This window comes from Bos javanicus, chromosome 4 (genome assembly GCF_032452875.1).
Source record: "Bos javanicus breed banteng chromosome 4, ARS-OSU_banteng_1.0, whole genome shotgun sequence".
In the NCBI taxonomy this organism is placed as follows: domain Eukaryota; kingdom Metazoa; phylum Chordata; class Mammalia; order Artiodactyla; family Bovidae; genus Bos; species Bos javanicus.
Window position 1 is genome coordinate 114,964,102 of NC_083871.1, and position 25,367 is coordinate 114,989,468.

At 54.7% G+C, this 25,367-nt stretch overlaps 1 protein-coding gene across 4 annotated transcripts in view; it reads right to left on the minus strand.

The window, feature by feature from the left end:
- PRKAG2 (protein kinase AMP-activated non-catalytic subunit gamma 2) overlaps nucleotides 1–25,367 on the minus strand; it is a 298,775-nt gene that overhangs the window by 198,771 nt on the left and 74,637 nt on the right. For 3 of the 4 annotated variants that reach the window (XM_061415230.1, XM_061415231.1, XM_061415229.1), the window contains exons 2-3: nucleotides 11,420–11,491; nucleotides 4,492–4,771 (exon numbers count right to left, since the gene is read on the minus strand). In XM_061415230.1, coding sequence (XP_061271214.1) covers nucleotides 4,492–4,771; nucleotides 11,420–11,491 — 352 coding nt within the window. Of the gene's footprint in view, nucleotides 1–4,491; nucleotides 4,772–5,401; nucleotides 5,475–11,419; nucleotides 11,492–25,367 lie in introns of those variants that run through there. The other variant, XM_061415232.1, reaches the window with a different exon arrangement.

The window sequence follows — 25,367 nt, forward strand, 5'->3', positions numbered from 1 at the left end:
CATGGCATTCAAGAAGCCCTTCCAAGGGGTAGGGTCCTTGCAGAGCAAAGGGCTGGCTCTCCTCCCGGGGAGAGAGCGCCAGCCAACCGAGGTCCTCGCTGGTCCCAGCAGCAGACGGAGCACTCGGAACTGTAGCCTCTGTCTGCATTTCCTCTCTCTCTCTTTTTAAAAAGATATATTTTAGTTACCTGTGTGACTACACTGGGTCTTAGTTGCCGCACGTGGGATCTAGCTCCCTGCCCAGGGGATCGAATCCGGGCCCCCTGCATGGGGCCCACAGAGTCCCAGCCACTGGACCCCCAGAGAAGCCCCTGCCATCTTCTCTCGCTCTTAATGGGTCTGAATCCTTTTCCTTTCTTTCCCTTTGAAAATGGCTCTGCAGGGTTTCTATCTTCCCCCTTTCTCCGAATAACAGACAACAATGTTCCACACTTGAGGGTCACCTGGGGAGTCTGCTGCAACTTTAGATCCTGTGTCATCACACAGGCTTTTAGGTTTTGGTCAACAGACGATAGAGAAAGAGAACAAAGGAAATCTGCTGCAGTTCTTAAATGTGGAGAATCTTAACTTTCCCCCGGAAGTCACAGGATGGGAAGGACAGGGTGCAGACAGCACTGGAGGAGAAACGGCCATCTCATCAGGCCAAGGCGGAGGGCTTGGTCCTTCACACCCACATCCTTAGCGGTGACACTCAGACACGACCGGGAAGCAGGGGGACGCTGCCCGCCATGTGTGGGGTGACTGGACTGAGCTCGATGAGGGCATCTTCGTGGATGTGGGAGGTTGCGTGTGCCCACAGGCCAGGCAGTGCATGCAGAGTGGTGTGGGCGCGTCCCGGCTGCCAACTGGGCCTCTCCTCCTGGAACTTTCCGCCCACCTCCACGGCGGGCTCCTGGTCACTCTGCTTTAGCTGCTTGACCCTGCCTCCCAGCTCCCCCTTCAACAGGACCCCACTGGTTCAGAGATCCCAGCTGGGCTGATCAGATATCCTAGGATGAGGCATTTGGAGTGGTCGGTGGAGAGACGCGAAGACTAGGGATTCTCTGCATCTCCGTGAATTCTGGCCGCCGAGCCTGCCAGAACCAGCCTGGCTCCTTCCCTTCCTGAGTCTCGAGCATTCAGCTCCTCTTTGAATTCTGTAAATACACCCAACTCCTTCCATTAATCTGTCTTCTTTGTTTTTATTTTAAAAAAAAAGTGAGGTGTGGGGCGGGAAGTGAAAGGATGGGGGGCCAAAAATGGATTCAGAAACCAGGCTAGAAATGCTTCTCTTAACACCCTGGGTACAGAGTCGGTTCCAAGATTCCCAGCAGACAATGGAGATGGGAAATGGGGTTGTTACACCATCACAGTCTATGACACACAAAAGCCATCCAGTTGCTCAGAAGTATAGCTATTCTTGGTACCGAGACGGGAAATCTCTCCCAGGGGTCTCGTGTGACAAAGCGTCCCCGCGACATCTTTTCACAGCATGTTCCACGGGCTGCCGCTAACAAGACCCTTCACACAGGCCGAGGGTTCAAGTTCAGGGTTACGAAATCAGTTCCAGGGCAGTGGGAGCGATGTATAGTCCAGGCACCTTGACGTGGGTGTAGATTCAAGCAGGAGGAAGAGTAGACAGATTGTACACCCTCCACGCAAGCCTCACACCACGCGTGATGGGAAAACCGGGGGACCAGGGCCGGAGGGGAGGACCCCGTGAAGCAGGGCATGCGCTGCCTGCATACGGACCAGGCCTTCACGCAGGGCTGGCTTCCGGCTGGGGAAGGTCAAGGACGTGGGCTCCATGCTTCAAGGGCAACAGCGCGGGCCACTGTCCCTGGTCCGAACACCTGCCCCGCCCAGAGAGCTTCTCCAAGGAAGCTGAGCCCCCACCCGACCTCGTCAATGAGCGTCTTTTTACCAGCAGCCCCTGCCACTCCTGGGTTCGATCCCTGGGTTGGGAAGATCCCCTGGAGAAGGAAATGCCAACCCACTCCAGTATTCTTGCTGGGAGAATCCCATGGATGGAGGAGCCTGGCAGGTGACAGTCTATGGGGTTGCAAAGAATCAGACACGACTGAAGCAACTTAGCACCCAGGCACGCACGTTTTCTAGCCAAGCACACTGAATGGCCTCTAAAATCACTGACCAGAAATGGGCAGCATGGACTCCTGGCACCAGGAGCTGAAGGTCGGGCATGCCTCCAGGACTCATATCCCACCTGCAGGCTCCCCCAGACCTCCCAGCCTCTGCATCTTGGCTGCTGCCTTCTGCCTTCAGAAGTGACCCTGGTCTTAACAGGATGACCACCCTATGCCCACAAGCCAGTCCTCCACTCCCAAGCCAGTGACATGAACTGTAGGTCTCGGCTTTTCTGATGTCACGGTGTAGTGGGTGGGATGGTTGTGTGTGCTGAGCTTAGTTGCTCAGTCGTGTCCGACTCTTTGTGACCCCATGGACTGTAGCCCGCCAGGCTCCTCTGTCCATGGGATTCTCCAGCCAAGAATACTGGAGTGGGCTGCCATTTCTTCCTCCAGGGGATGTTCCCAAACCAGGGACCGAACCCACGTCTCCTGCATTGCAGGCGGATTCTTTACTGTCTGAGCTGCCAGGTATCCCCACCCCCTACACCCACCAAATTCATGTCTTTTCCAGGAACCTCAAAAAGGGAACTTAAGTGGGAACAAGGTCACAGCAGATGTAAGGGATTTGGAGGAGGTCGTCCTGGGGTCGGGTGGCCCTTCATACAAAGCAACTGTGGTCCTCAGAAGAAGGGAAGAGGCCCGTGGACATGGACAGACACCCGGCGGGAGCGGGCCACATGCCCACGGCGATGGAGGCAGATGCCGAGCATTGCCTCCACGGGCCAGGAAACACCAAGGGCTGCCGGCAACACCAGGAGCTGCGAGAAAGGCCTGCAGCAGACTCTTCCCCCACTTCAGCGGGACCACGGCCCTGCTGAGAGCTTGGTTCTGGCGTCTGGCCTCTGGAGCCATGAGAGAATAAACTCCTGTTGTTTAAGCTACCCGGTTTGGGCTACTTCATCAAGGCTGCCCCCACGAAATTAACACAACCTCATTCTGTTGTAACCAACCCAGGCCCAATGAGAGAAACAGGACATCTGGTGAAGGTCTGGTCTGACCGCGCTCCTCTGAGAGCTGGTGCGTGATGGGGTAGTTAAGCGTGTCAGGATCCCTGTCGAGGAAATGGGGTTTGTTGTCTGGGGCGCTGGGGCATCAGGGCTGGGACATACCTGCCCCTTTGGCTTCACAGGTAAGTTCCCAACCACATGTGGCCCGCGTCGTCTGCATGAGGACCACCTTGCCACAGGACATCTGTACACTTACACGTGAGTTCAGTCATCACGGGGACGACTTGAGGGGTGCTAGGAGCAACACCCCAAACCACCAAAAGAAGAGTCCCCGACCCTTCCTCGTAAGTCACAGAGACAACACTGCATTGGTGCTGGCCTTGCGGACGGAGTACAGCTCCGACCTCAGGTCCTTTTGCAAATACAACCAGAGACGAAGGAGAACCACTCCAGACCTGATGCCCAAGGGCAAGCATGATTCCCAAATCACCGTCTTCCTGAACAGGAACTTCCTCTGTCATCAGAGAGAGTCGTAAGGAGTAGGGAGATGCATTGAGAAACAGGAGAGGCGAAAATAAACCATCTGCTTTACGGTTTGGGGCTTCCCTGGTGGCTCCGTGGTAAGGAGTCCACCTGCCAATGCAGGAGACACGGGTTCAGTCTCTGGGTCAGGATGATCCCCCAGAGGAGGGCATGGCAACCCACTCCAATATTCTTGCCTGGAGAATCCCAGGGACAGAGGAGCCTGGCGGGCTACAGTCCAGGGGGATAACAAGGAGTCTGATGCGACTTGGCAACTAAACAATAACAACTTCATGGTTTGCCACAATATTTCTAGTTACGATCAACAGTGCTCAGTGGAGAACAGTTTATCCTTAGATCACAAGTTCTCATGAGCCTAAAGAACTCTCTCTTAAACACACGTTTCCTGCCCCTGTTTCTCTTAACAGATGAACCCCAGCTACCCAGGACCCAAAACAAAGTCAGGATGTGCCAGAAACAAGTAAGCCTCAAATCCCTCAAATGTCCCAAATTTGAGTCCCAAAGACTCAAATCCCTCTGGCTTGTGGTCCACCCTGGGCCAGACCACAGCAGGGTACGGGCCCAATCTTAGCTTCACACCACTCCTGACTTTCAGCATTCCACACGGCTGTCCTTACAGCCCTATCCGATGGCGGATGGCGATGTTTGCATTAACCCCCGCAAACCACGCCCGACGGGTGGGGGTTAGAGCAGGAAGAAAGGGACCCCGGTGGAAACCCATTTTTCCGGAGCTCAATTTGTTCTTGGGGGACGGACCCAGACGAGGGCACTCAGCACCATCGCTACAGCCACCGGCCAGGGCGGCGTCCCCCAAGGCCGAGCGCGGCTCCCCCGCAGCCCTGCACCCACCTGGAACCAAAGCATCAGTGCCTTACTTTTTCTGGAGCGAGAGAAGAAGCGGATGCCCCCTGGCGAGGTGGACGGGTTGGAGCCGGGGGAGGAGTCTTTGGACGAGGAGCGGAAGATCCCGCTGAAGCTCATGCGGCGTGGGGAGCGCGGCGGGGACTCCTGGTAGGAGAACGGGAACACGGTTTTGGGGGAGCCGGGGCTGGTCTTGGGGCGCACGGGGGCAGACACGGGGCTGGAGGGCCGGGGCTGGGGGCCTCTGGTGAAGAAGCCTTTGGAGGGGCTGCCCGAGCCGAAGGGGCTGTCCACCTGCAGACAGAAAGACAGACCGACAGGTGAGGTCCCTCGGAGCCCAGATGGCGGCCTGTGCAGACTTGCCCCCCTCCACTGTCCCCTGCCACCCAGCTGGGGGGTCCATGGCACCCAGACTGAGAAACAGCCCCACCAGGCTCTGGCACAGACAAGAGGCGGCCCTGAACGGGGGTTGGGGTGGGGGAGCGCGGAGGGTGCAGGACGGGACACAAGGACAACCCATCCACAGGCTGGGTTGCACCACCCCGACTCCCCCCCCCACCCCCTGCCCCCAGCCTCCATCCAGCTCTCTGCAAGGGGGCTTCTGGGAGGCGGGGAGGACAGCCAAAGCAACTGCAAAGCCTCGAAACACGGCCTCTTCCCCTCTGGCCTGTCTGCAGCCCCGTCTCCTGGCCTTCACTTCTCAAGAAGATGCATCTGTCCTTGAGGTCTGACCGCCCTGCAATAATGTTCTCTGGCCCATCCTCAAAGGAGGGAGGGAGCACAGACCCCATGACCTGAGAGTCAGGGAGCCCGGGGCTCCGTTCTGGGGTCCTGGTGTGGGAAGGGACGAAGGTTTCATCACACTGGAGTGACCGCAGAGGTTAGGGAAAAAAGTTAATGAGGCTGAAAACCTCTGAGGCTTACTTGGGTCATGACTTGAAATCGCCACCAGTTATGGTTTGAAAAAGTGCTTGACTCCGTCTTCAAGCCAATGCACGCATCTCATAGACCGGAGGGATTTCTAATGTGCCCTGCTGTGGGTTTAGGAACCGGTATTCGCATCTCAATGGCTTCCTTCATAGCTCAGTTGGCAAATAATCCACCTGCAATGCAGGAGACCCCAGTTTGATTCCTGGGTCAGGAAGATCCCCTGGAGAAGGTATAGGCTAACCACTCCAGTATTCTTGGGCTTCCCTAGTGGCTCAGCCGGTAAAGAATCCACCAGCAATGTGGGAGCCCTGGGTTCAGTCCCTGGGTTGGGAAGATCCCCTGGAGAAGGGAAAGGCTACCCACTCCAGTATTCTGGCCTGGAGAATTCCATGGACTGTATAGTCCATGGGGTTGCAAAGAATCGGACACAACTGAGTGACTTCACTTCACTTCATTTGCATCTGAGCGCCTGGGCCCGACCTGCTCGCCCCTTGCTGGACCACCGGGGGCGTTACTGAGACTCCCTAAGCCTGGGTCTCCTCTTGGGTGGAATGAGGGGCCTGCCCTGCCCCTCGGGGCTGTCTGAAGGGGCACCGACCAGACCCGACCCACAGGAATCACCTTTGCACATGACCGGCTGCCGTCCCCTGGGGAAGCCTGCAACACAGGAGCCAGAGGGCCTTGGGCCACCCAGCAGCAGGAAAGGAAAACCACTTGTCCACTGGGTGCTGGGGCAAGGACGAAGCCTGGCGGGAGTCGGCCAGCAGGCTGAGACCCGGGTCTCTGCACGGCAGGTGACCCCGGGGCACTGAGAAGGGAGGTAAGAGAGCGACCTCTGTGTCTCTGTCCACCTGGGGTGCCTGTCCGGCCTGGGACCCTGTGAGCCTTCCACCACTAGAGGGCGCCCTGAGCTGGGCTTGATGTTCAGTCGCTCGGTTGAGTTGGCTTCTCTGCAACCCTATGAACTGCAGCACACCAGGCCTCCCTGTCCATCTCCAACTCCCGGAGCTTACTCAAAATCATGCCCATTGAGTCAGTGACACCATCCAGCCATCTCATCCTCTGTCATCCCCTTCTCCTGCCTTCAATCTTTCCCAGCATCAGGGTCTTTTCCAATGAGTCAGTTCTTTGCATCAGGTGGCCAAAGTATCGGCGCTTCAGCTTCAGCATCAGTCCTTCCAATGAATATTCAGGACTGATCTCCTTTAGGATGGACTGGTTGGATCTCCTTGCAGTCCAAGGGACCCTCAAGAGTCTTCTCCAACACCACAGTTCAAAAGCATCAATTTTTCAGCGCTCAGCTTTCTTTATGGTCCAACTCTAACATCCACACATGACTACTGGAAAAACCATAGCCTTGACTAGACGGACCTGTGTTGGCAAAGTAATGGCTCTGCTTTTTAATATGCTGTCTGCGCTTGATGTTCAGTCGCTAGGCTGTGTCTGCTTCTCTGCGACCCCATGAACTGCAGCATGCCAGCCTTCCCTTCACCATCTCTTGGAGCTTGCTCAAACTGACGTCCATCACGTCGGTGATGCCATCCATCTCATCCTCTGTCATCCCCTTCTCCCCCTGCTCTCAATCTTTCCAGCATCAGGGTCTTTTCCAATGAGTTGGCTCTTCCCATCAGGTGGCCAGAGTACTGGAGCTTCAGCTGGGCTTATGGTCCCTTAAAGGAAGGGATGCCCTTGTGGGGATTCTCAACCACACGCCCCCTTCTTCCTGAGACCCTCTGCCATGCGATAAAGGACCAGTGTGGCCATGGGGGGCAGTGCAGAATCCTTATGCCCAGTGGGCTTTGGAGGCAGAGGCCTAGCTTAACCAGAACTACGGAACTCTAGCACTGCTTGAGTTCAAGGGTTTCTTTTTCCAACCATGTGATGCAGGAAGCACAAATGTCTCTCAAGTGTTGGGTTCAGTCACTACCCACTGACCTACAGGCTCAGGCATTCCGAAGCTCTTCTGAATCCCACGGATAATTCACACGGAGCAGCTTTCCAAGTGGTGGGCAGCGTGTGTCTGTGGACACGGGCTGGGGGTGGTCACAACCGTGGGTGACCCCACAGCAGGACGGTATGAGCAAGGATTCTGGACACAGACACAGGAGCTGAACACCGGCTTGGTTTCCAGCAGTGACCAGCGATCTAGTGTCCACGTCCTCGTGTGTCCACTGGAGGCAGCAGGCCAGCCTGCAGGGCCACGGGACGACCGGGTACCCGGCACGGCAAGCACCCGCCTCAGGTCCTGGCCCACGGTACGTGCCTCGGCCTCTTCACTCAGCTCTCATTGTCATGAATTTGGCCCCAATAGATCCTCAGTTAGGTGTGGAGAGTCAGGGAGGCAGGGCTGGTTTAGGGAGAGGCTCCACGTGGGGGTGCGGTTTCCCTGATAGCTCAGCTGGTAACGAATCTGCCTGCGGTGCAGAGGACCTGGGTTCGATTCCTGGGTCGGAAAGATCTGCTGGAGAAGGGATAGGCTGCCTACTCCAGTATTCTTGGGCTTCCCTGGTGGCTCAGCTGGTAAAGAATCCGCCTGCAATGCAGGAGACCTGGGTTTGATTCCTGAGTTGGGAAGATACCCTGGAGAAGGGAACAGCTACCCACTCCAGGATTCTGGCCTGGAGAATTCCATGGACTGTACAGTCCATGGGGGCGCAAAGAGTCGGACACGACTGAGTGACTTTCACTCAGTCACTCCATGTGTTATGTGAGAGCCTAAGCCTCCTTAGAGGGGACACCACGGAGGCTCTGCAGCACGGCGCTCGCACAGTAATTTAGGGCTGACATGCTGGAGGCCAGTCACCATCACTCCCCGGGGACCCCTGACCCCAGAGCTCTGAGAAGGCACCAACTGGGGACACAGTGAAGGCCACAGAGCTGGTCAGTGGTGGGTGGGACATCAGGTCCACGGCCTTGACCCTTGCACCACATACCTCCCAGGAGCAGCCTGGCAATGTGAAACAGAAGAGGAGTCAAAGTCAAGTGTGAGGACAGAGGCAGGGAGTCATGTTAACCCCGAGGATGTCCCCTCCACGCTGCACAGTGAGCTCGGCCTGGGGAGGAGGAACGGCTGAGCAAGGCTGATGTTCGTTCCACGCAGAGAACAGACGTGGGGAAGGTTAGGGTCCCCGTGAGGCCATGGAGAATGGCAGGGAAGACAAGGCTGGCCTGAGAGTGAGCCAGAGGGTGAGGAGACTGCAAAAGGGGACACTGTGGGTCATGGGGCCCCGAACCAGAGAAGGCGCTGAAAGCTCACAGGCTGTGAACAGGCCAAGGGGCAGAGATGTCCCAGGGCCAGGGAAAGAGGAGGTGGAGCTGGGAGGACAGATAAACAGCCACTCACTTGGGCCACCACAGACAGCTCATGGGGGAAAGCTGAGCCAGCTGCCGCTGAATAGTCAGTCTCACAGGGCCCCGGGTACCGGCTTGAACCCTATCTGAAGGGCAAGCAGAGCCCCAGGATTCTCTAGACTGGGATTCCATCCTATGCTCAGAATTCCAGGCTGACGGAACCAGGCCTCTGCTGTCAGCTTGAGGAGGGGGCCCCAGAGAGCAGACTGTCCCCCAAACACGGCCAAAAATGGTGGCCCCAGCTCAGCCTTGTCCACGGGGAGTGTAAAGACTGGTCTCGAGCCATGACCGCGAGAAGACGGGCGCAGAGCTGGCCTCTGGGTCTGCTTCCTGCAGGGCGGGTGGGGGTAGGAGCCCAGGGACAAGGCCCGTTCCTTCAAGCAGGATGCAGTTAAGACGGTACTTTGCTAACGCAACGGCATGTTTCCCTGGGTTTGGATGAACAAAGGGCCCAGAGCCTTCCCAGTGCCTTCTGGCTCCTCAGAGCTACGGATGGGAACTCAGGGCACCATGGGTAGGGCTGCCAGGCCCACCTCTGTCCACGGCTGCAGGGGGTGCCACAGGGCAGGGCCCAGCCCCCCAACTCTCAGGTCTCAGCTGTGTCCCAAGGACGCAGGGGAGGGGAGAAGAGAGGGTGGGGGGGGCGGGGCTGGCCTGGCGGTGACTGACAGCCGACTGGCGGGGACCTCTTGGGAGCTTGTGGGAAACGGGCGAGGATAAAGGAGGTCACAGGCAAAGGGCGCCAGAAAAGGGGGACTGAGTGAAACAATACCTCCAAGGGAGGATCTGTAGGCCAGAAACACCCTCCCCTGGAGTCTGACTCAGGCCAGGGAGGTGGGGAGGTCAGGCCTGGCAGGCAAGGGCCGCGTCCAGTGAGCTGATGGTGGGGTGTCCCAGCCGGAGCCCCCGTGAAGTCCAGACAGAAAGGGGGCGGGTGTTCTCAGCAGAGGAGCCAGAAGGGCGGTACGCGTGGCCAGTGATGGATAGGAGTGCCTGAGTGGAGTCTAGGGCCCAGCTGAGTGCAACGCTCCCCACGGCTCAGATAAACAGGAGGTGGGTGCACCCCTCCACAGCGCTCCAGACGGGGGATGTCCTGAGTCACAGCCGCATTCCCAGACCTCCCTTGAGCACCTGCCCTGGGCTGGGTACCCATCTGTGTCTGCTCTACGGACGAGCTCATTTCATCCTCACAAGGGAGGTGAGTGCTGTCACGAGCCCGGGTTTGCCAACGGGAAGATAGGTTCACAGAGAAGGTCCTGTCCCAGGTCACACCTCAGGGAAGCTGCCAGGAAAGATGAACAGAGGGGCCTGGATTCTCATCTCAGGATCAAGGGGCACAGACAGGAAAAACCCGTGGTCACTTGTTCGGGGGGTGGGGGGTGGCAGATTGCTGGGCATTCCACAGGCTCCCCCAGGCCCCGGCCACCCTAGCTGACCCAGAGTGACCGCAGTGCTCTTGAATGATCTGGGGACATCAAAAGCACTGACCTTCCTCTCGATGCAGGCCCAGGAGCTGCAAACAGAGCTGTGTGGAGTCAAGGTGATCAGAAGCCCTTGTATCCTGAGATGTCTTTTGTGACAAAGAGCTGCCCCCTCTGGGGGCAGAGGAACCAGGACTAGGGACTGGTTGGGAGAGCGGACAGACTCCCGTCTCAACTGATGCTTGGGAGCCTGGGCGCTTGGCTCTTGAGCCCAGAGCTCCCAGAAAGGGGAGCTCAGCCGTGGCCCCTAGATCGTGGAGGAGGAGGCCACCCAGGTCCCGTCCACGTTCAGCTTGGCAGTCATGGAAGGTGTTCCATTCCCTGAGGAGACGGGATTCACTCACAGGGCACAAAGATGCAGAGATGAGCTGGGAGATGCAGGACCTGTCCTGCTGGGACACTTCCCTTCATGGCCTGCCCCACCAGTCCCAGAGCAGGGGGTCTGGACGCACCACTGCACACACCGGGCTGAGCACCAGGCAACCCAGACTGGACCCAGCCCGGCTGTGAGGCAGCCCGAGGACTGGGGGAAAGTCTGTCTACCACTCTCTGCGCTCAAGACACCACCTGCAGCGCTCCCTGCAAAGGCACCACCGCTGGGCCTCCCGCCAGCCCTCCGCCCTGCACTCACCCCCATTGCAGGCTGCCTCGACCTCCCCGTTCCTGCCATGGCCGCTCCACCCATCCCAGGACATGCACGCCTCAGGCTGCCAGCCCTCCACCGAACTTGAGCAGGAAAAATGGACACGTGGGAGAGGGGAGAAGGTGGGTGAACGAGAGGAAACGAAAAGACAGGAAAGAGGACGGAAGGGAGAGAAGGACTTGAGGGGCGGGGGCGGGAGGAGGGACTCCTGTCTGCAGCAGGGAGGGACACCCAGGCTCCATGACCCGCTTTTCCCTGATTTTCAATCTCTTTGCCCGTGAGCATCTCGGGCACTCGGGGCGCTGAGCTCAACGTGAACCCTTCAGCATCACCTCTGCCCGCTCTGGGGCATCCAGGGACCAGGGAGGAGCCCCGAGGGAAGGGAAGCAAAAGGGGTGAAACCTGGAGGGCGAGGGTGGGCTCAGCTGCAGCCAGGGGCACAGGGAGGAGAAGTCTGTCTCGGGCCTGAGCTGAGCGAGTCTGACCTCCGTGGCACCTCCGGTGAGCTGGGAGAAGCTGGGAGGAAGGGAGCCTTACCTTACGAGACGGAGGCTTTTCTGAACTCTCCAGGTCTCCATCCAGGAGCGGCATGGCAAAGGAACTCAGGTCCTAGGACGGAAAGAGGGCACGTGGTCAGTGACCTGGACCCTCGGGGGCCCACCTGGCCGTGCCAGGGGCCGCACGTGGGTCTCCGAGTGTATCCCTGGCCCCTTGCTGAGTCCTCCTCGAATGCCAGCCACCAGGGAGGGAGCGGACGGCCAAGAAGGTGGAAGGAGGCAGTGGAGACGCCTGCCCTGGGCCCCTCTCAGGGATCCCGCCTGCTCTCCACCTTTCCTCTCGGCCCCCCAGGGAAGGAGCAGGAAGAAGGCACCTGGACTGCAGGGCAGGAGGGAGAGAGTGAAGGAGGAAGGCTGGGGAGGGAAGGGAGAGCCCACTGGGAGCTTTGGTGAGTGGCCAGTGGGCCGGATGCTATCTCCTGGCACGAACATGGCCCGAGGATGTGTGTCCTCCTGGGAAGAGGACACGGCTGTGTGTTGGGGGCTGGCCACTAGGGCAAAGTGCTCAGAAAAACCTGATGCCACCGTGGCCCAGAGAGATGGCCTTGCGGCGAGGCGGGGTGGGGGGTGGTAGATTGCACAGACTCATCGTGTCTGAAATGATGAGACCCTCACCATCTCCTCCTTCCTCCTGTCTCCTGCCCGGTGGACACCTCCACTCGAGGCAGAAACCCCACCTGGGCAGCCCTCCACCAGGAGAAACCGCCTGCATCCTGAACCTTCTATTTTTTTTTTTTTATCCTTGTTAACTGTGGTAAAATACACGTAGCACAAGATGAGGGCTTCCCTCGTGGCTCAGTAGTAAAGAATCCACCTGCCAGTGCGGGAGATGTGGGTTGGATCCCTGGGCTGGGAAGATCCCCTGGAGAAGGAAATGGCAAACCACTCCAGTATTCTTGCCTGGAAAATACCATGGATGGAGGAGCCCGGCGGGCTACAGTCCATGGGGTCGCAAAGAGTTGGACATGACTTAGCGACTAAACAATAACACCAAACACAAGATTTACCATCTTAGTCATTTCGGCTCAGTGGACTTGAGCAGATTCACATCGCTGTGCAAACAGCCTCCAGGGCCCTTTCCTTTCTGCAAAGTGAAACTCCACAGGCATTTGACAGCTGTGCCTCTCCCTCAACCCTTCCCCCCACATTCTACTTTCTGTCTCTATAAATGTGACAGCTCTAGGGACCTCCTTAGAAGTGGAATCGTGCAGTATTTGTCTTTCTTGTTACTGGCTTATTTCCCTTCACATCATGTCCTCAGTTTCATTCATGTTGTAGCATGTGACAAAATTCCCTTCCTTTTAAAGGCTGAGTAATGTTCCATTGTGACTCCAGCCATAAAATTAACAGACACTTGCACCTTGGAAAGAAAGTTATGACCAAACTAGACAGCATATTAAAAAGCAGAGATGTCACTTTGTCAACAAAAGTCTGTCTAGTCAAGGCTATGGTTTTTCCAGTGGTCCCAGCAATCTTGATTCCAGCTTGTGCTTCTTCCAGCCCAGTGTTTCTCATGATGTACTCTGCATATAAGTTAAATAAGCAGGGTGACAATATACAGCCTTGACGTACTTCTTTTCCTATTTGGAACCAGTCTGTTGTTCCACCTCCAGTTCTAACTGTTGCTTCCTGACCTGCATATAGGTTTCTCAAGAGGCAGGTCAGGTGGTCTAGTATTCCCATCTCTTTCAGAATTTCCCACAGTTTATTGTGATCCACACAGTCAAAGGGCATGGCGTGCTGCAATTCATGGGGTTGCAAAGACGGACATGACTGAGCAACTGAACTGAATACCCCAGAATGTGACTGAACTTGTAGAGTCTTTGAATTATGATAATATGAAGCTACATGGGTGGGCTCTCCATAAGACCTCAATCCAATATGATTGTGTCCATAGAAGAAGAGACCATTAGGAGAGACCCAGAAGAAGACCATATGAACACACAGACAGAATGGCCATCTATGAGCCCCAATGAGAGAGGTCTCAGAAGTCACTCACCCTACCAACACCTTAACCTTGGACTTCTAAGCCTCGAGAATTGTGAGAAAATAAATTTCTGCTATTTAAGCCACGCAGTCTGTGACACTTTGTTACGGCAGCCCTAGCAAAAACACAACAGGTGTACAAGTATCTCTGCAACCCTGCTTTCGATTCTTTTGGGTATAGACTCAGATGTGGAATTGCTGGACTGTACAGTAGTTCTATTTGTAATACTCTTGAGGAACCCCCGTGCTTTTTCCATAGCAGCCGCACCACTTTATACCCCACCAAGAGGGCACGAGGGTGCCAATTTCTCCACATCCCCACTGGACACTTGCTGTTTTCTGCTTTGTTTTAGTTGTCGCTGTTTTAGCCGTCCTAATGGGTGTGAGATGGTATCTCAATGAGGATTTGATTTGCATTTCCCATTCCAATCCCAAAGAAAGGCAATGCCAAAGAATGCTCAAACTACCGCACAATTGTACTCATCTCACACGCTAGTAAAGTCATGCTCAAAATTCTCCAAGCCAGGCTTCAGCAATATGTGAACCATGAACTTCCTGATGTTCAAGCTGGTTTTAGAAAAGGCAGAGGAACCAGAGATCAAATTGTCAACATCCGCTGGATCATGGAAAAAGCAAGAGAGTTCCAGAAAAACATCTATTTCTGCTTTATTGACTATGCCTAAGCCTTTGACTGTGTGGATCACAATAAACTGTGGAAAATTCTGAAAGAGATGGGAATACCAGACCACCTGATCTGCCTCTTGAGATATTTGTATGCAGGTCAGGAAGCAACAGTCAGAACTGGACATGGAACAACAGACTGGTTCCAAATAGGAAAAGGAGTTCATCAAGGCTGTATATTGTCACCCTGTTTATTTAACTTATATGCAGAGTACATCATGAGAAATGCTGGGCTGGAAGAAACATAAGCTGGAATCAAGATTGCCGGGAGAAATATCAATAACTTCAGATATGCAGATGACACCACCCTTATGGCAGAAAGTGAAGAGGAATTAAAAAGCCTCTTGATGAAGGTGAAAGTGGAGAGTGAAAAAGTTGGCTTAAAGCTCAACATTCAGAAAACGAAGATCATGGCATCCGGTCCCATCACTTCATGGGAAATAGATGGGAAACAGTGGAAACAGTGTCAGACTTTATTTTTCTGGGCTCCAAAATCACTGCAGATGGTGACTGCAGCCATGAAATTAAAAGACGCTTACTCCTTGGAAGGAAAGTTATGACCAACCCAGATAGCATATTCAAAAGCAGAGACATTACTTTGCCAACAAAGGTTCGTCTAGTCAAGGCTATGGTTTTTCCTGTGGTCATGTATGGGTGTGAGAGTTGGACTATGAAGAAGGCTGAGCGCCGAAGAATTGATACTTTTGAACTGTGGTGTTGGAGAAGACTCTTGAGAGTCCCTTGGACTGCAAGGAGATCCAACCAGTCCATTCTAAAGGAGATCAGCCCTGGGATATAGTATAAGGTGAGAGCCCACCTTTATCTCACATGTCGATATCCAATTTTCCCAGCACCATGTACTGAAAAAATTAGTTTTCCTCCAGTGAATGGTCTTAGCGTTCATGTGGTTGCATGCGTACTCAGTCGTGTCTGACTCTTTTTGACCCCATGGACTGTAGCCATCCAGGGCCTCCACTCCACTGTGGCCAAGCCAATGGCTCCCGCAGCGAGTCCCCTGTGACGTGCTGGCAGTCTCTAATAACGTAGGCAGATTCCAGACTCAGCCCGCTCTGGGGTGGTTCACTTCAGCGTCTCAAGCAGGCTGCATGTTTGAGTCACCTGGGGAGCCTGGGTCCCACCGCACAGGTGAGTCGACTGGTCTGCGGTGCAGGGCAGGCTTCACGGTGATTCCGCCCAGGCAGGAGCCACCGGCTTCCCACGGATGATTCACCATCAGGAGCCTTTGCCAGGTCCCACAGCCTCTAATCCAGGCCTGGAGGGACTTGCCAACCTCCACAGCCTGATTTCTGATGCGCTCTATACCCTGTCTCTTTTCATCAGGTACCCAGACAGGCTCTTTATGGTGTTTTAAACAGGCTGTGTGTGTATGGACAGTTTGGAGTGCCATCTCAACTCCTCCAAGGTGGCAGCTGAAGGTCACCCTTCAACGGCCAACCCCCTTCCTGGAACAACAGACCCTGTGTCACCTGGGCCCCTGCAGGGCTGAGCCAGCCTCTAGCGTGGAGCTGACAACCGCCTCTGAAGCTCCAAGCCTTTTCCTCCTGGCCACCCACCCTCAGTCCCCAGCCCCGATCCTGGTTCACAGGGTGAACTCCTACTAGCCTGAAAAGCCCGATGCAGCCGCCGTCTCTGGCCTGGCCAGGACCCACCCTCAGGGAGAATCCATTCTTCTCTCATCTGTGCTCCCCGAACCTTATGACACGACTTATGACAGGCGCTGTATTACAGTCATTTATCAGTCTCACTGGACTGTGGACCGGTCCAGGGCCAGGGCTAAGTTTTCATCTTGCGAATCGGTGCCCTGCATTTGCCCTGTGCTGTGGGTGGGCAGGCGTCTTTGAATCACGTCCCAGATGGAGGACCCCCTGCCTGGGCAGCACGCATGGGGGCTTGCCCGGCCTCTGCCAAGGGGCCGGCCGGCAGTGGGCCTCGTGGTCACAGCTCACGGGGGAGGAAGAGGAACCCGGTGTGGACGCTCACCTCCCCCTTTAATGAGTACATTCCTCTGCGGTTTCCAATAACCATCACCCCGGGACATTCGTTCAGCCCGGCCATCCCCAGACACCCGGCGGGCACATGCCCATCTATTCCTCAGGGAACCGTCATGTGCCAGTGACCGAGGCCCCGGTGGTGGAGTGACTTGGGACAAGATGGTCTTGAGAGAGCTGAGGCCAGGACGGGGTCTCATCCTACCCCGGGCCGGGCCCCTCACCACCCATCCTGCCCCAGAGCGAGCCCAGGAGAGGCTCACAGAGCAACTGCAGCAGCACGCAGGGTGTTTCGCTCGGTCGAGCATCCCCAGAGCTAAGCCTCTTGGCACCCGTGGCGGGCTTTGCTGGAAGGCTCCCTCACCCCACATTCCATGATTCTAATCTCACCTCCCCCAGCTTACCAGGAAACAGGGCGCGCCTTGGAGACTGGTGTGGGAAAATCTGCAGCTGTGACCACGAACCGGCTGGCCGGTGCGTGAGTGGGACCTGGTCGCTTAGCTTGGGTGAAGTTCCAGAAGGCCAGGTGCCGGGAGCTTGCCCGGGGCTTCTAAACATTTAAACGCCTACTGGAGCTCTGGTCTCACTGCTGTAGCCGCCCCTGGCCATCTCTGAATTTCTTCTCCCCATCGGCAGGTGCTCAGACCCTCCCTGGGCACTGGGTGGCCAGTTCACTGAGCTACCAAGCGACGGCTCTGTCCTTGGGGACGGTCCCCGGCTGCACACGTATTTTAGACCCTGACCACGTGCTCTGGAGAGGACCAGCAGGGTCCTTGGGGAAAGTGCGTTTTCAGGATTCAGGCTGATAAAGTCACCTGTCGTGGAAGCCACAGGACAAAAGAGGAAAGCCGCAGGTTTGAGAAAATTCCCACGATGCGAGCTGACCTGAAATGTAGGTTATTTATTAATCTCCCATCTCTGCCACTCTTCAGAATTTCAGGCAAAAGTCAAAGATCTCAGCAGCAGGGTTGTCATTGATTTGCCATTGGTATGTCCCTGGGTTCCATCCCTGGGTCGGGAAGATCTCCTGGAGGAGGAAATGGCAACCCACTCCAGTATTGCTGCCTGGAAAATACCACGGACAGAGGAGCCTGGCAGGCTACAGTCCATGGTGTCGAAAAGAGTCAGACACGACTGAGCGATTAATGCTTTCATTTGTTTTCATGTCCTTAAAAACTTTGAGTCTTTGCCTCATATGGTCTTCAGAGCAGCCCAGACAAGTAGGAAAGGCAAGTGGTTTCACGCCAGTCTACAGATGAAGATATTAAGGGGTCAGAAAGGCAAAGCCATTTGCCCAAAGCAGACAAGGGCACCATGGCAGACAGGCTCTATAAACCAGGTCCACCCGCTCCCAGCTCAGAGCTCTACCGACTACACCCTCCCATCTTCTTGGGATGACTCAGCTCCAGTGACAAAAACTACTGGGTATCAGAAGGTACCCAGGGCTCTTCAGTGACAAAGACACAGGGCTCTTCCGGGCAAAGTGCACATCCCTGGCACAGTGAGGTCTCAGGGGAGGAGCAAGGATGGAGGAGACTTGGTACAGTTCAACGGTTCACTCCCAAGGCAGTGTGTGATACTGCCTCTTCAAGGTCTACTACATCTTAATCTAAAGCGATGCACCTAACACAACATTGTAAATCCAGTGTACTTCAACAGCAGATTTTTAAAAAGTAATTTATGCTGATGTTGCAAAGGACTGAAAAGTATCAAGCATCCCACCGCCAGATGCAATCACCCCATTCTGTATAGTTTGGGGTCTCATTTACAGCTTGCCCACTCCCCCAGCCACTTATCCCAACCCTTCTCCATACTGTTTACAACCATCTGATGTCTCAGAGCCTTGGCAGCAGGCGTGTTATCAATCAGATGCAGTTCTGCCCTTTCAGCATTTCTGACGCTTTGTCTTACAAAACTCCTTTGTTGTTGCAGCTGGGCTCCCCCGGAAAGAGCCCCGGTAAAAGTGCACACACAGGACAAACAGAAAGGCCGCCGAGGTCAGGGGCCGCGGCCTGCACCTGAGGGCCAACCAGGGGTTTGAAACATCAGGGTCATCACCGAACATTCCTGCGCAGTTTCCAGTGGTTTGACTCCTCCCGGGCGAAGGCACACATGGAGGACGGTCCCATGTTCCTTCCCTGCCGAGCAGACCTGAACCCACAGCGCGTCACCGCATCTGACGCTACCCGGGTGGACAGTGGGTCCCGGGCGCTGTTTGGGCTGGACAAGCCGACATCCCTCGGGCACGTAACAGCACGACCTGGTCACCGAGGTGGAGCTTGGGGGCTCCAGCCCTGTCCTGTGGTTTACTATCTGGGGAACCGGGGATCTTGGGCACGCCTGAACCCGGTCTTCCAGCTCCCAAATGAAGGGTTTAACGAGACAATTTCAGAAGATGCCTTTAGCGCTGAGAAGCTCTGTTCTTATCTGTTGAGCTAAACAGCTGGAGGGATTAGGAGTGTTTTAAGGGACTACTGCTACATTGAGAATAAAATGCTTCTCATCTTCCAGGACTTGTCGTCAAAATAATTTTCTTCTTTTCTCAAACTACCAGACATTGTCCCCTGCCCTCCCAGCTCAGGGCAGGGTGCCCAGACTCGGTGTGTGTTGGGGGGTATGGAGGGGGTGCCCCTTGCTTCCCCAGTGATGCTTCATAGCTGAATGGGTTACGATCCAGATGCATTTCTGGCTTTCAATCTTTTTTTAGAACTTTTTATTTTATATTGGCGTATAGCCAATTAACAATGTTGTGATCATTTCAGGTGGACAGCAAAGGAACTCAGCCATATATACACATGGACCTACTGCCGGGTGGCCCAACAGTCAAGAGTCTGCCTGCAATGCAGGAGACCCGGATTCAATCCCGGGGCGGGAAGATCCCCTGGAGAAGGGAATGGCTACCCACTCCAGTATTCTGGCCTGGAGAATCCCATGGACAGAGGAGCCTGGCGGACTGCAGTCCATGGGGTCGCAAAGAGCTGGACGCCTCCATCACTTTCATTCTCCTCCAAACTGCCCTCCCCACCAGGCTCTGGCTTTCTAACTTTATGTGTTCTCTAACTCTACCTGCTTCCTGAATACTAACTCTGTAGTTTCTCAAGTGATTTCTCAGGTCGCTCAACCTTTAGCATCAGGGTCATTAGTACCAACGGCAGGGGAATCCCAGCGGAAGTTCGGCATAACTCTGGAAAGCTTGAGTGGCATCCCCAGAACCATGGGTACACCGCCCCCTACCCAGCCTGTCCCCCCAACCCCCTGTCACCCACACAGAGGCAGTGCTCACACCACTAGCCTCATCTGCACTCGAGCTGTCGGGGCTGTGATGAAGGCCTTGGTGAGCCCCTCAGGTGAAAGGCTCCAGGGAGGCGTCTCCATAAGGACTGACTTTGCTCCATCCCTCGGTCCACCAAATGGGCATCTCTTGGTGCTAATGTAGGGGTGGTGACCAGAGCCAGGGTCACGCAGCCTCTGGGAACAGTCACATAACTATCGGAAAACAACGAACAAACCCTGAAACGGTGGAACCTGGCAACAAGGGTAGTTGAGTTCAGTCACTCAGTCGTGTCCAACTCTTTGTGACCCATGGACTGCAGCACTCCAGGCTTCCCTGTCCATCACCAACTCCCAGAGCTTGCTCAAACTCATGTCCGTCAGATCGGTGACGCCATCCAACCATCTCATCCTCTGTCGCCCCCTTCTCCTCCCGCCTTCAATCTTTCCCAGCATCAGGGTCTTTTCCAATGAGTTGGTTCTTTGCATCAGGTGGCCAAAGTATTGAAGTTTCAGCTTCAGCATCTAACCCTAACCCCAACCCTAACAAGGGCAGATCAGAGGTCAAATGAAGGGGAAAGCCTAAACCTGACTCTGGGAGAAGTTCCAGAACTCTTTATTTTCCACAGAGGATATCAAGGCTCGTAACTGCAGTCTGAGAGACTTCATGATGTGAGAGAGAAAAGAAAGCCACGATTTTTCCCTCCTGCAGACACTCTCCTTCCTCGCCTCACCTGTGGTCCCCACAGACTCATGCAGCTGCCTGGGGCCTCCCCCCCTGCCCTGGGTCTTTGTGTCCACGTGACGCCTGCCGAGGGAGGGAGCGTATTTTGGCCCCACAGCAGGCAGGGCTTCCTGGTGGCTTGTTGGTAAAGAATCTGCCTGCAATGCAGGAGCCGCGGGAGACACGGGTTTGATCTCTGGGTGGGGAAGATCCCCTGGAGGAGGAAGAAATGGCAACCCACTCCAGTATTCTTGCCTGGAGACTCCCATGGACAGAGGAGCCTGGCGGGATACAGTCCATGGGGTTGCAGAGAGTCGGACATGATGGAAGCGACTTAACAGCAGCAGCAGCGGCCTTTCTCCCAAGAAAGGCAGAAATCTGCCGCCTGACCCGCGACTTCAAGGGCGTTGCCCCCATCCCCGCCCCCCGCTGTCCCCAGCTCCAAAGCAGCAGACAGCAAACTCTTTTCTCCACACCAAGGAGCTTCAGAAGCCCTAGACCAGAGCGCTCAAGAGTCCCCCACTCTCCCCTCAGTTTGCCCGTGACTTCTGGTGTGTAGCAATCATTTTAGCTTCCAAGGGCCTTCATTTTTCAATCTGTAAAACGAGGCTGCAGGGCCTTCTGTATCACCGGGTAGTGCTGTGAAGACCAGATCGGATGATACCACAGAGGGTTCTTCCTGAAAATATGATGATGTACCACCTCATGCTGTTCAGAATGGTCGTCAGCAGAAAGGCTACAAGTAACTGCTGGAGAGGGTGTGGAGAGAAGGGAACTCTCTGACACCGTTGGTGCAGCCACTATGGAAAACACTGGTGAAGGTCATTCAGTCACGTCCAACTCTGCGACCCCATGGACTAGACAGTCCATGGAATTCTCCAGGCCACAACACTGGAGTGGGTAGCCTTTCCCTTCTCCAGGGGGTCTTCCCAACCCAGGGATTGAACCCAGGTCTTCCACACTGCAGGCGGATTCTTTACCAGCTGAGCCACAAGAGAAGCCCAAGAAGACTGGAGTGTGTAGCCTATCCCTTCTCCAGCGGATCTTCCCAACCCAGGAAGTGAACTGGGGTCTCCCTCATTGCAGGTAGATTCTTTACCACCGAGCTATCAGGGAAGCCCTGGAAAACACTGGAGGGTACTTAAAAAACGAAAAACAGAGTTACCATATAATCCAACAATTCCACTCTTGGATACATGTCTAGAAAAGACAAAAAAGATACATGCGCCCCAGCGTTCACTGCAGCACTGTTCACAGCTGTCCAGACACAGAAGCAATCTCAATGTCCGTCGACAGAGAGGATAAAGAAGATGTGGCACATATACACAATGAAATAATGCCATTTGCGGCTACATAGATGGACTTAGAGGTTATCATACTAAGGGGAGTAACTCAAAGACAAATATCGTATGATATCCACTTACATGTGGAATCAAAACAATGATACAAACGAATTTATTTACAAAGCAGATTCACAGGCATAGAAAACAGACTTAAGGTTCCCAAAGGAGAAAGCGGAGGAGGGATAAATCAAGAATTTAGGATTAAGAGAGAGATACACTACTGTTGTTCAGTCACTAAGTCGTGTTCAACTCTTTGCAGCTGCATGGACTGCAGCACGCCAGGCTCCTCTGTCCTTTACTAGCTCCCAGAGTTCGCTTAAACTCATGTCCAGAGTTGGTGATGCCATCCAACCATCTCATCCTCTGCTGTCCCCTCCTCCTTTTTCCCTTGATCGTTCCCAGCATCAGAGTCACTGTGCATGTGCTAAGTCACTCAGTCGTGTCTGACTCTGTGCGACCCCATGGACTAGATCCCGCCAGGCTCCTCTGTCCATGGGATTCTCTAGGCAAGAATACTGGAGTGGGTTGCCATTCCCTGCTCCAGGGGATCTTCCCAACCCAGTGATGGAAGCCGTATCTCCTGTGTCTCCTACACTAGCAGGCAGGTTCTTTACCACTGAGCCAGCTGGGAATCCTCCTGTCAGAGGACAGATGGCCTGTAATTTCAAGGGCTGTTTTCAACTCTAATTTCCATGATTTTACTAGGACAAACCTTAAGATAGGATCTGCAAAGATTGGTGCTGGGTTTCTGGGCAGGGTTTCTTTACCCACAAATAAAATGCCAAACCACCAACCGAGACTGTGGTAGCCTTGAATGTTGAACCCTCTGTGGGTGCCACCCCTTGCAAGGCCAGTTGGGTGACTTGGGTCATCGGGCCCCCCACAACTTAAGTCTTCTCCAGGAAGGAAAATAGCAACCACGAGATTGGTTGGGGAAAGGGGAGATGCTTCTGGGTCCGTGTCTCCGACGGCCGCCTTCCCACCCACCTGCCTGCACCCCATGGTCAGCGTGGGCACCGCAGGGGAGAAAAATCACCCAGCTTTGGTCTGTGCTTCAAGACCAACCTTTTTTTTTTTAAGTCACTCAGTCATGTCCAACTCTTTGCAACCCCTGGACTAAACAGTCCATGGAATTCTCCAGGCCAGAATACTGGAGTGGGTAGCCTTTCCCTTCTCCAGGGGATCTTCCCAACCCAGGATCGAACCCAGGTCTCCTGCATTGCAGGTGGATTCTTTACCAGCTGAGCCACCAGGGAAGCCCAAGATGGAAAATTCGGATGAGAATAATACTGTGAACTCACGGAACGTGTTTATAAGGTCAAAGCACTGCTGGTGGCTCTGAGACACATCCTCCCCCATGCAGGGGGCTCTTACGCAAGAGCCAGGGTTTAGAGACCTAATTTCTGCTCTCAGCCACCTACCCAGTGTGGCCAAAGTCCACACAGTTTTTAAGCTCCGCATCTTGAGAACATCCAACGTCTATATTTATAAAACCATTTATCAAAAGATTCTTCCTGATCATTTCTGCAGGTGCCCACGGGTTCTTCCACTCCTATCTGTGTCTCCCCACCTGCCACATGACCCCATGCTATACACTGAAAAGTACAAGGAGTTCGCAGGAAGCAGCAAACACCAGAGACTCAAAAAAAAAAAGAGAGAGGAAAAACCGCAAGCAAGCATCCTTAACAATGTAATCCCAACAAATAACAAGCAGGGTGGTTTTATTTGTTCACTCTCACCTTTAGCCTGAGCCAAATTGACTGCTCCAGAAGCATTTAGCCAGTTTTCTAACGAATAGTCCCAACCCATCAGTGGATCATGACATCAATTTAGTGGATTATATGGCCACCAAAATATAAACTAGAACAAAATAAAGAGTGCATCTTGTTGTTAAAATTTTTGCTTCAATTATTCATACATAGGCACACATGAACAGTGGATAAAACACACGCCTTACCGAACTATGGACCAAAAATGTCTGAACAGCCGTGTGCTGCATGGGCTCTGAAGCAGCGTGGGCAGAGTTCAGAGAGTGGCCGAGCCCTGTGCTTCTAGAAGTCATGAGAGTGCACAAAGACGGCACCATCCGGTCCCCTCTGTCCTGGCTGAAGCCCTCTGGCCTCTCTTTGCACTCTGTGCCCAGACATATGCACAAAGCACAGAGACAGAGAACCACATCTGGTGACGGGCATGGGCGGCAGGTGCCTCCCTACCTCCCCTTTCATCCAGCTCCATCCATCCCTACCCAGGCGCCTTGAGCAGTGGGCACTGCTGCTCTGACCCACCGTGGGTCCTGCCAACCTCAGCACCCTCGGGCTACCCCAGACCCAGAAAGCAGTTACAGCCCCGGGGGCAACCACCCACCAAGCCCTTCCAGAGTGGTATCCACCAGCCTCCTGACCCAGGCCTGCTGCAGACCCCCAGGTCTCCTGAGGGTCTAAAACTACCTTAAAAAAAAACTAAACCAAGGAAATAATGCAGTCATAGGACACTGCTGTTGGACAAGGTCACAAATCTTCCCCATCAGGCCCCTTCTAATACAGGTGGGGAAACAGGTGTCCAGGAAGCGCTGAGTGGGTTACTCAAAGCCACGGGGTAGAGTCACGACCCAGCCAGAACCAGCTCCTGGTCGCGCAACTTTGAGCCGAGTTCCCTACCACACCATGCTCTCCAGCTCATCTTTCACCTTCCAGTTTGTGTTCCTATCACATAAAACAGTATCAGCTGTCCTGCAGAGTCCCCGTGCAGACAGAGCCCCCTGGCACGCCTCGTCTGTTCTGCACACACGTAAGTGTCGGTTATAATTATTACACAAGTCGATTCTCTGATTTGACTTCCCAGGTGGCTCAGGTGGTAAGGAATCCGCCTGAAATGCAGGAGACCTGGGTTTGATCCCTGGGTCAGGAAGATCCCCTGGAGAAGGGGCCACCCACTCCAGTGTTCTTGCCCTGGGAATCCCATGGACAGAGAGGTCTGGCGGGGTCACAGAGAGTCAGACAGGACTGAACCACTAACACTCTCACTTTCGGCTTTCCTCCTCTAACTTAAGCTCTCTGGGCAACTGGGCATCCAGCAACCACACTCTTGTCCCAAGTTGTTCCTTGTCACTGTTGGCTTCGTGTGAATTTACAACTTTCTGGGATTCCCTCCTCACTTGTGGCCACGGCCGTCGGGGTGAACAGCTGTTCCTGGAACTTTCAGGAACCACCAAAACTTCGGCGTCCTCCTGCCAATGGAAGGCTGGTGGGCGCTCTGCAGAGAAGGGCTCCAGGTGTTGGCATCAGAGCCTAGCTCAGCAGGTACATGGACACCAGTGGGCCCCATAGAGGGTATCTGCCCATTTCCCCGTCCTTCCGGGGCAGGGCCCACCAGGGCCCTGTCGAGCACGTGCCAGGCATACACTCTGCTGCCCCATGTGGGAAACCAGCATTCTCAGGTGGAACTGTGGGCGCTGGGGGCACTCGGAGCCTGGTGGCCACGGAGCGCTCGAGGACCCTACCTTGGGCCAACAGGCAGGTTTTGGTGGGGGGGTTGCTTATTTATTTATTTGGCTGCACCAGCTCTTAGCTTCAGTACTCGGGGTTTCTGATCTTCACTGCAGCATGTGGGGTCTGCAGTTGCAGCATACAGACTCCTAGTGGCAGCATGTGGGATCTAGTTCCCTGACCAGGGATCGAACCTGGGCCCCCTACTCGGGGAGCTCGGAGGCTGAGCTGCTGGACAACCAAGGAAGTCCCGACACACGGCAGGTTAATGACGACAGTCAAAATGGCCAAGCAGCTAGCTCTTTTGTAAAATGTATTTGTTGGCCCTTTTTACTAATTGAGCTCCTGTTGTTGTTTTTTTTTAAAAAGCAGCTGAACCGAGCCCATGCCCTCTCTGAGGAAGGCCCGGGTACAGATTTCGGTTCCAACC